This window comes from Chaetura pelagica, unplaced genomic scaffold (assembly GCF_000747805.2).
Source record: "Chaetura pelagica isolate M959 unplaced genomic scaffold, ChaPel_1.0 scaffold36, whole genome shotgun sequence".
In the NCBI taxonomy this organism is placed as follows: Eukaryota; Metazoa; Chordata; class Aves; order Apodiformes; family Apodidae; genus Chaetura; species Chaetura pelagica.
In genome coordinates, this window is record NW_009953726.1 from 1,618,609 (window position 1) to 1,629,456 (window position 10,848).

General features: G+C 39.2%; 1 protein-coding gene across 1 annotated transcript in view; it reads left to right on the forward strand.

Annotated features, from left to right (window-relative positions):
* SGPP1 (sphingosine-1-phosphate phosphatase 1) overlaps nt 1-10,848 on the forward strand; it is a 49,238-nt gene that overhangs the window by 33,260 nt on the left and 5,130 nt on the right. Inside the window, exon 3 of the mRNA XM_010000695.1 lies at nt 28-408. Within this exon, the coding sequence (XP_009998997.1) occupies nt 28-408 (381 nt within the window). The remainder of the gene's footprint in view (nt 1-27; nt 409-10,848) is intronic.

Below are 10,848 nucleotides of genomic sequence, written 5' to 3' on the forward strand. Positions count from 1 at the left end.
GTGCCCGGCGGGGCGGGCCCCCCGGAGCGCTGGAGGAGGAGGCCGCGCCGCAACTCCCTGACGGAGGAGGACGGCAGCCAGGAGTTCTCCACCCGCAGCCGCTTCCTCTACTATCTCTTCAGCCTGGGCACGGAGTTGGGCAACGAGCTCTTCTACATCCTCTTCTTCCCCTTCTGCATCTGGAACTTGGACGCCTGGCTGGGCCGGAGACTGATCATCATCTGGGTGTGGGTGATGTACCTGGGGCAGTGCACCAAGGATGTGATCCGCTGGCCGCGGCCTGCGTCCCCGCCCGTGGTGAAGCTGGAGGTCTTCTACAACTCCGAGTACAGCATGCCCTCCACCCACGCCATGTCGGGCACTGCCATCCCCCTGGCTCTCCTGCTGCTCAGCTACGGCCGCTGGCAGGTAATTCTCGCCTCCGTGTCCTTCTCCGTGTGTTTTCCAGCCCCGAGGCTGTGACAGGCTTCATTTCTTTTGAGGGGAGAGTGGGGCTGCGTTTGGGTAAAATGGGAGATTCCTGTCTTTTCTTCCGCCCCTCCCCCCGTTTTTGAAGTTTGTCTATCAACCAAAAGAGTGTGCTCAGGTAAGAAGAAGTGTTGCAATAATTCTGCCTTGTAAATGGAAGTTCTGCTGACGTTTAAATCGTTAGCTCAGTGCACATTGAAAGTCTGCTTATCAATCTGTAATTTTTTTAATGAGGATTTTTCCGACTTATCCCTCGTAGAGTGAGTGCTTGCACAAGGTTTGGGTAGGCATCTGATAATTTACCAGGCGTTTGGTTTTACTATTTGGTGGAGAGCCAGGAACGAAAGGACTTTTTGATGATCCTTCTTTGCTTTGAATCACTTTGTAGCTCGGGTCAATTTGTAGCTTTAACCTTTCCTTTAACGCTGTCTTTTAGTTTAATTACCCATAAACTGGAAATTGTTATTTCTGTTCTGAGGAGTAGATATCCTTTCAGATGATTTTCTAGCTATTAACATGCTAATAATTATCAGGAACAGATAATCCCGTATCTCTTCAGCACCTTCATTCAGCAAAATGGGAAGACCTGCGTATTGCTCTTTGGGTCCACAAATGGGTTAAAATAACGCTGCAGATCATCTGGTTGACGCAGGATGAGACATGTGCTTCTGCACTTGCTGTTACCGGTTCGGCTGACGGTCAGAACTCCAAAGAAAGCACAACACACTTTCAGCTCTCTAAATCACCGCACCGATTTCAGTAGTTAATGAGGGTGGAGGCTTTCCCAGGCAACAAATATTCCACCTAGGGTTTTGAGGGCTCCGTAATATTCAAGGAGTTACGCAGTAAGTCTGCTCTTAAGTTGCTAGTGTTTACAAATTCTTATTGTAGTACCTGCCTGTTTAAAGTCAGAAGTATGTATTTTTGGCAGAGAGAGCTCTTTTTAAGCTTTACGCAGGGGCTGAACTCTTGTATTCTCAGTTGCTGCTAACAATCACCAGTTGTTTGCTGTTACAGTGTGGCGCTTTGTGGGTTTTTCTCGGCACAGAGTATGGGTGCCTGAGAGAAAAGTAATAGAATTATAGAATGGTTTGTGTTGGAAGGGACCTAAATCAAAACCTAGTCGAAAGTTACGGGGTTTATTTGTCCCCTCTTTAACCAAAGTTTATGTATCTGCTTATGCAAGGTGCTATGGTGAGCCCGAAAGAAAGCTACTGAGGATTCATAGTCTCTGCTAGGAAAACGTGAAGAATCACTCTCTTGAGAGTTGTGCAAGCATCAGATAATGTCATGCTTTGTGGCTGATTATGAAATAAATATCTGGCGTTCTGTCACTGAGGAGCTTAATCTTAACTGTTGTTGTGTGTGGTTTTTTTTAAAAAATTACTGCAATCTGAATATTTGATTATTACTTGTTAGATGTGTGGGGCTTGTGTCAGTTGAAGAATGAACTGGATTGTTATTTCTTTGCATGCGGGAAACCTCGTTTAGTAGTATCAGTTGATCAGCTTTGCACAGACTGATGTCATGTTTTCAAAGGAGAACCCGGCTTGACTTACAGAACCAGCAAACTGACAGTGTTGAAATGGTGTTTTTGCCAGGGAAACAAGTTCGATCTTTGGTTTGCCAACCCTGCAACTGTGGTCTGAAATACTGTACTAATTGACTAAACATTTATAATGAATGCATACTAAGAAATCGTAAACATTCAGCCTTATTATTATTCATTTAGAACTATACGTAAGAAATGAGGAAGCAAGCTGTTTGAGACTTCATTTTAATTCCTTTTTCATGTGAAATGAGTATAACAGACCTCTCTGAAACCAACTTCTACCATTTAAAAATATTAATTAAAAAAAATAATCCCTTCTGATTTGTAAGTTATTTCCGAATGTTAATCAAAAGTTAACCTATGGCATTTTTTTAGAGTCACCTGTAAAGGCAGTGAAGTGTTCATCTCATGCTTCTGCTGTTCTCCATAGTTTACTTGCATTGTAAAGGAGTAGAAACTATATGACCATTTTTTGTCATGCTTTTCTGGAAATAGTTGGGGTTAAAAAAGACTTCTTAGAAAGCTTTTAAGGATAAAGGAGCTTCTGCAAGAACTGATTTGTATTAAATTATGCATATTTATCAATATATGCAGATAGTTAGATTTTAACTCTTGGGCAAACGTTTGGGTACAGTCCTCCCGTGTATTGAGTGTAGGCGAGAATTGCAGAGACCCTGATAAGTCCATCTCTTAGGACTGTTTATTCAGAAACATCATAGTGGAGCAAGACTTAGTGTGAACTTAGATCTAGGCATAACTTTCTGCAGGGCCTTTTATTCTGGAATACAGGTAACTTTAATTGAGTTGGTCAAACAGAAGTTTGTACTAAACCAAAGAAAGCCACTCTTGCTCTAAAAGAGGTTCCTCCAGTGAGAAGGGAATCACTTTCCTGTATAGTTTATTTGGAGTTTGCTTTAATTGGGCTATGACTTCCTACTATTGTGTAATAGTTCTTTTCTATCAAAGACAGTCTATGATTCTTTCCCTTCAACAACACAGAGAACAGAGCAAATCTGCTCTTCTTTTTTCTATGTATGGTTCAAATTGTCCATTTAAGAACAATTTTTAAATTCCAATAAGTTTCCCTTTTAGGTTTTGTGCTTTCCTAGCTTTCAATGCCTACCAGTAATCCAATTATTTTCTTTTCATGTAGCACTAAAAAGGATTTTTTTTTAGTACACACAGTAAAACTATAAAATTTGCTTAGAAGTACAATTGTTCAAGTAAAATATTTTCAGAGATGGTGTTTTTTAAAGATGGCTGTGACAAATTTTTATAATTAGATATTTTGGACATAGGGAATAGTCAATGTAACTGACTTTCAGACAGAAACCAGTCAGAAGTTAAGATAACTGCCTGTTGTGGAATATGAGTTTTCACTTTCTCTTTGTATTATGAGAGCTTGCCTGAAACTTTCAATTCTACTTGCATAATCTTTATATATTTATTTAATATTTTTAATCTCAGCAGGGATTTCAGTTGTTTCAAAGACATTTCAATAATCCTGAAATACCATGCTCATGCCAAAGACTCATGAGAATTTAGGAGTATTATAGAATCATAGAATGGTTTGGGTTGGAAGGGACCTTAAAGATTATCTAGTTCCAAACCCCCTGCATGGGCAGGGATGCTAGTATTTTTCTTTACGTCTTTGAAGCTCTGATACCCCGAAAGAGGAGGACAAACACTGAAAAGACAGTAAGGTTATACATCTTGATATGGTGCAGGAAAGACTATACTTTATCACATGGGGGAAAACCTGCTTTCTTTGAAATAATTGACAGTTTGAGCCAGGCTGGTTTATATTGTGTCCTGAAAGGGGGAGTAAGAGAGAGTGTGAGCTGCTGTTTACCTACAAAATCTCCAAAAGCCTATGGATGAGACTACTAGAAAAAGTATTTTTTACATTTTGCATATTTTAAAATCTTACTTGTATTTTTAGATAGATTTGATTACTTTGAACTGCTGACTTTAGATATATATCAACACGTTTTATTGGAAATGGTACTTTAGTTAAGATAGTACCTGAATGTGTCAGAACCCCAGTGTTTTATTTTGAGGAAAAGGGGGGGGAAATCAATCATCAGTGAGACAAAATATGCTTTATTCAGAGAGTTTCTCCAGGATGCAGCCTGGCTGTAGCAGTAGTTGTCTGGATTAGGAAGTGATGGGTTTGCTCTCCTTCCTGAGCTCTGCATTAATGAGCTGAGTCAGGAGCTGCTGACTCTTGCTGTAGGCCACTGAATGAACTTTGTTAAGTTGATATTCAGCAGGAGCCCAGAGCCTTGTTTGATGAGTAGCTGGCCTCTGTAACTACATTAACCAACATTGTCTGAATGGGCTCATGTTCTGAAACAGTTTAGATCACTAAATATGACAACATTGTCCTCCTTATGTACTTGTCTGTCAATGTTTTACATGCAGATCCTGTCATCAGTGACTGTCTTTCCACCTCACTGATTATAATGACCTTAATAAGCACTACTACTGAACCCCCAAAAGAGTGCATCCATTCTGTAATGGTTTCCTTGATTGACATGCCTAAAACTATTTTTCAGTTCTCATTTACTTAGTGCTCTACTGACTCCTCACAGTACCAATTGTGTAAGAATGTAAAAAAATCTTTCCAGAAGTGTTTGATCTGCACCATTTCTTTTGTCAACCAAAGATGATCAGTCTAATCAAATGAGATGGTCTGACAGGATCTGTATTGGAATTTCACAGAGATCTACATTGTTCTGTGATTCTGATTGACCACTACTAAATAGCACCTCTAGAATTGTCTGCCTGCTCTTTCATTTCAAAAGGCTGACTTCCCTCAGTTCCCCACTGAGGATGGGGGATAATTGGTTATTGGGATCAGATGAGTAGGATAGTCACAACACTACTACAGTGAGAATTCTACAGAAAGTTGTCAAATTCTAGTTTTAAGTGTCTGTCCTTGTTGAAAGATGTAATGATGAAACAGGCAGCTACACATAGGAGGCAATCCCTTGTATACAAAGTCTGTGTGTAAGAACAGGAGCAGACCTCTTTCAGAAAGAGATGCCTCATCTTTCAGAGAAGCCCAAGAGGTGTACGCTTGTCTAATTGATTTTTTTGCATTGTGTTTCTAAAAATAAACAATCAAACAAAAGCTCTTTTGACACGTGAAGAGTAGCAGAAGGAATGATCCAAAAACCCAGAGTTGCCCACGCAAATAAGAGCTCCCAAGAAAGAGGAATGGGAATTTGGAGGGCCAGCATTGGAGGGCCTTGTGTGTTTGAGTGGTAAGATCTTCTGTGGGCCATATTAATGTCTGTAGTCTCAGACCTTCAAATAGAATCTGTTGCTTAAGCCTGAGAAAATGTTTTGCAGAAAACCTATTTTTTTAGGTGTTGGGGGCATAAGCAGAGTAAGCTGGAGGTGGTTCTTGTTGGGTGTGTTCAGGGAGGGATTTTTTTGTTTATTATTACTGCAAGGAAAAGAAGTAACAGGCTCCAATGCCTGTTGTGACCTTTCAATTCCTTTTCAGATGCTGTGTAGTAGAGAATTAACTGTTTTAACTGCCTGCAGTGCTGGCATTTAAATCTTTATCTTGGAAGATAAAGAAGGGATTCTTGTAGTGACACTTAGCACTTTCAAACTGTTATGCTGTGGAAGAAAGAAGGAAATAATTGATAAATGTAACTTAACCAGTGTTAATTACCACTTGGACACTTTTGAAAAGACAGGTTTTTGTCTCTTTTTTTTTTTTTCCTAAAATGACTGACAACTGCTATTTCCTTTTTAATCTTTCTCTTCTTCCTTTTCTGCTCCCTCTATAAAATTGTTTATGTGCTGTGCTTTTTATACTTCTCTGGCCAACCAGTGTCTCAGTTATTCCTGTAAAAATTGATTACAGGTTTTCATATGACTATTGCCAACACCTAGCCTAAATATCTTATTAAAACCATGATGCTTCAAGTGCTGCTTGGATTCATTTAGGGAATTCTGGCCCAAAACAATTGTCTCAAACTCAAGCTGGCCTTCTGAGTTGTTGTAATATTAAAAAAAGATAATGGAGTAATACTGTAGAACACTGAAAACATTAGAAAATTAGTGTGGAACTCCTTGTGGATGCTGAAGATTTCTCCAGTGTAGAATGTGCTTTTAAAAAATAAAGAAACAAGCATTTAGAGTGTGTTTTAAGAATGTTCCATTATGAAAGGAGGCATTTTCTGACCTAGGTCAAAGCTTTTAGGACAGATTGTTTCCTTATGAGCATTTTTAAACAATGGTTATGTTACTAAGACTTGGCAAAAAGTCAGATTAAGGGGCGGGAGGAGGATAGGCACTTCAGGGAAACATTTTCCATGTGATCCAATCAAAAGCTTGCAAGCACTTTTTGGAGGATGTAATAGAATAAAATGGGAATTTCCCATTAAAAACATAGGGCAAAAATTCTCTTAAGATTTACTGGGTCTAAGTCTGTTATTCACTGATATTTTCCAGTTATGACCAATTTAATTCAGTTTAATTGATTAAAACGAGTCTGGAGGCAGGAATAAATCGACGCCTGCAAGAAGATGAGTAGTCTACTTGATCAATTTCATTCCTAGCTTTTATTTAACATAGTATGTGACTTTAAGAAACCAATTAACCCTTTTAATAATTTTTTTTAATAACATGCTTAGTGATCTTTCCCTTAGTTAGACACATTAAAACTGGGACACTTTTCTTAATGGATGTACTTTCAGAGAAACGACCATTCAAGCATTTAAAAGCCAAAATTTCAGCAAAGATAGAACCAAATGCAACATATAGATTAAAAAACTATCTCCAATCTCTGCCTTGTTGTTAATTCTATCTCCTTTCACCTCATCTTCTAGTGTTGGATTTGTACTCCATACTTATGCAATTATCAAAGTTTTATTCCAGCCCTTGGAAAAATATTTGTGGAAGCTGGATCTCAGTGGTTTGATCTAGCATGGAATGTGGATGCTTATGGAGAAAAGTGCCAGGTTCATGTTGGTTTTGAGTCAATGTGTGTTTTTGAAGTTCAGAATGAGTACTATGGGAGTGTCTTTATTTTTTGATAAGGATAAGATTTTCAAATCACAAGCTGTTTTTAGTTATTGGAAAAAAGAAAGGATTCTGCAGTTCGATCAATGCTCCCCATACTCAAAATTGTTGAGGTGGCATGATAACTATGGAGGTATATTCAGTTTTTGAGAATATACATAGGATGGTCTTACTGAGGGCATGGAGGCAGGGTTTGAGATGTTTGTATCTAAAATGAGCTGGTCCTGCATATCTGACTCTTAAGTGACTCTAGAGTATGGTCAAGAATGAAGGTATGTCCGTTCTGTTATTAGAAAGAACCAGTTGAGAGAATGAAACCTGGTTTTCACAAGTATCTTTTGACAACTTTTCAGACCCTCATCTGAAAAGGAGATACCATACCAGTCTGCCTTCTGATGCCTAAATGAGGAGAAATAGTGAATTGGGGAAGAGGGTAGAAGTGAACTTGGGATCTTTTGTCCTTTGTAGGTCTGATTTGGCATGCAAGGAACAGTGGAGGTAAAAGTGCTGGAATTTAGCAGTCTTGCCTTAATATCTCTAAGTAGAGAGTGTCAGTGTCTATATATACAACTATATAAAAAAGATCTAAAAGTTTGTAAATCAAAGGTAATTGGCAACTGTCAACTTTCAAAATTGTGAATGCAGTGTACTCCAAAACAAGAGACTGAAGAAAACACCAAAAAATGAGTGCTATAGCTTTTGTCCATGAACACTTGAGATGAGTTTTATTAAAGTTTTCACACTAAACTTTCATAAAATATACCTATTTTGATTAGAAAACATTGTAAAAGCTGTTTGGCTTTTTCTTTGAAGATTAATTTGTGAATGGAAGAGAAACCTTGCAAAATCCACTATTTATTGTAGAGCAGGGCTTATAAGAAATGTTAAAACTCTTAAGGCACTCTGTTGGTAGAAGATATTTGGGAGGATTTTGTATGCCTGCTCAGTGGGAGGTTACAGATACACCACCATGGTATCCTAAATGTGTATATGCAACACACACAGAGTTATTTTATTTGATGAAACAACATCTAGAAAATGCTTGCTGGTGCCTCAATACTGCATTATTTTCAGACAATCATTTGGAATTTAATCATTTGGAATTTAATTTATGGTATCAGCTTTTTTTAATAAGGACCAAGGTGATGCCCGCTGTTGGTGTTATGACTTTGCAAGCTCCTGAGCAGTCTTCTTGCTGAGTTAAAAGGTGTGTGGGAGTGCTAATTTTCTCTTTTAGTTACCTTATATACTTATTCCTACATGTAAAGACAAAATATGTGGTTGCTTTTATCACCTCAAGGCAGATCTTAAGCAGGTGCTACCAGTTTGGTGTTCTAGGAATTCTCAAACCCAGTGGCTGCTTTTAAATGGTATGAGTGAAAACAGGCCAAGGAGGAGGCAGGGTGTTGTGCTTTATTTGTGTTGAAGCAGAAGAGGCCAGTGAACTCTGGAACCCGTGGGAAGAAAATAGGATCAGTTATGTGGGCAGTGCTGAGTGGTATGGATATAGCATTGGAAGAAAACAGAACAGATCAAGGTTAAAACATTTAGCTCAAATGTTAATTCTGTACTTTATACATATATAAAAATATCTAAACTGATAGTTTTTTTACTGACTGATAAGTAAGCTTCAAACATAAACTGAGAGTTATCCAAGTGTGCTGGTTACATAGGGGTAATGTGAAGGAGAATGCTTTGTGTGGGAATTAATCACAAAAATTGACTCAAGTGTTGTATCATGGAATATTATTTTGCAGGAAGTTAGAAAAATAGTTTAATCTTCTGCTTTTTCTTATAGTGGACTGAATGCAGTGAATAAGCTCTCTTGGGTAGAAAGAAACTGTGTTTAAGACTTCTGTGATTATTGATTTCATGCATTAAAAATACCATAAATCAGCATGTGCCTAATACTTGCAGACACATTTGTGGACAGGTTCTGCTAAAACTATTAAGAATAATTTGTCTGGGTTTAACTTAAACATTCTTCATTACTGTAAGAATATATGAATCAAGGTTAAATGTATAATTGGCTTTTTATTGGAGATATGATGGCATGTGTTTGAGCTCTTGGATACTGTTGCTTTGCTACACAGGAACTAAACAAAAGTTTTTTCAAGTGTTTCAGTGGAAATTTGTTCTCAATGCTATTAAAAACAGAGTGAGATATGACAAAGTCAAGTATTCTTTCCAAAATTTTCTTCAAAGTTGGAGTTTCTGACAGTTTCCTTCTTCCTTAAACACCCCTCCCTGGAGAGTTCTTAACTGAGAACAAGCATTCATTTTAGTTTTCAGAATTTATCCTGCTCTCCCTGCTGCTTTCAAAGACCTGCCCAGGACTCTTAAGACTCCACATACAGCTTTTTCTTCGTACTCCTTGTTCTTTGGGTCTTGCTGTTTGGCTTCTCTAAGCTCTTCTCCCTTACGGTCCCAACTTCTGACCCTCAGTGTCATTAGCTGCTATAGCCTGCTGAGCCTGACACTTCACTGGGCTTCCTGCTAAAGCTCCAACTTCTCTTTCTGTCAGCTATTTCAGAAACACAGCGGAAGTCTTTATTGAAGAAAAGCCTTACCCCTGATTGGAGCCTGAAAGCAGGAAAGATGTGCCAGGAAACATGAGTGGATATATAGTATCAAGTGAAATGGATTAAAACTGGAAGAGGGGAGATTTAGGTTAGACATTAGGAAGAAACTCTTTAGTGTTAGGGTGGTGAGACACTGGCACAGGTTGCCCAGTGAAGTTGTGGAAGCCCCACCCCTCTAAGTGTTGAAGGCCAGGTTGGATGGAGCTTGGAGCAACCTGGTCTAGTGGGAGGTGTCCCTGCCCATGACGGGGGGTCGGGACTAGATGATCTTGAAGGTCCCTTCCAACCCAAACCATTCTATGATTACAGTTTGAAACTTTTGACACACCTGTGAACACATGCAAGGTCACTCTACCACCCAGTAAATGTTCTGGTCAAGAGGTTTGCATTGCTTCTGGAGGTAGTACATCTTCCCTTGTTAGTCTCTGACAAACAAGAAGTCAGTCTTCAGGCTTTCATCTTGGGAATCAGGTAAGGAGGTGCTAGAAGCTCCCCTTTACCTCAGAGGAATTAGGGTATAGCTGTCCCTGTAGATACAGCATTTTTGCCTTGGTAGCCTTCTGGGTGGAGATTGAAGCAGCACCAGGCAGGGAGACTGGCTTGAGCGTCTTCCCAGAGCAGGCACCATTAGTTCCGCCCTGAGGTCCATGGGGGCTACACTTGCAATGTGTTCTGGTGGTGTAGCTCAGGGTACAAGGATTACTTTTGTGGCTCCTATTTGATAACTCTGTAGTCATGTCTTGAGTGAGACCCTAGTTACTGGGTTATTGCCTGTTATTAGCATAATTATGAAAGACAGGATACAGAGTTTGTTCCTTCATCATTTCAGTTAGAAATTAAGTATGTGAAAGAAACCTGCTGGGTAAAAGTGTTTGGGTCTATCCTGCTTCAGGCAAAGGTAAACCTGTCAGGGGTATTGCTTTTGCTCAGGGACCTGGACATACCTGGTGTGTGATGATGGAGGATGGTGAAGTACAATATGTACCTCAAGGTAATCTGACTTTGGGAGAGAATCCTTAGTTTGACAGCTGGTAAAGTATAGAGCCTGTTTGTAATATATGGTATGGAATAGGGGTGGAATGTCCTGGTTTGAGCCAGGATAAAGCCAATTTTTCTTTTTACTGATTTTTTTTTTCCTTCAGTAAGATTTCTTGTAACTAGCAACAGTGTGTTCTGCTAGGCTGATAAGACAGTGGAATGTTT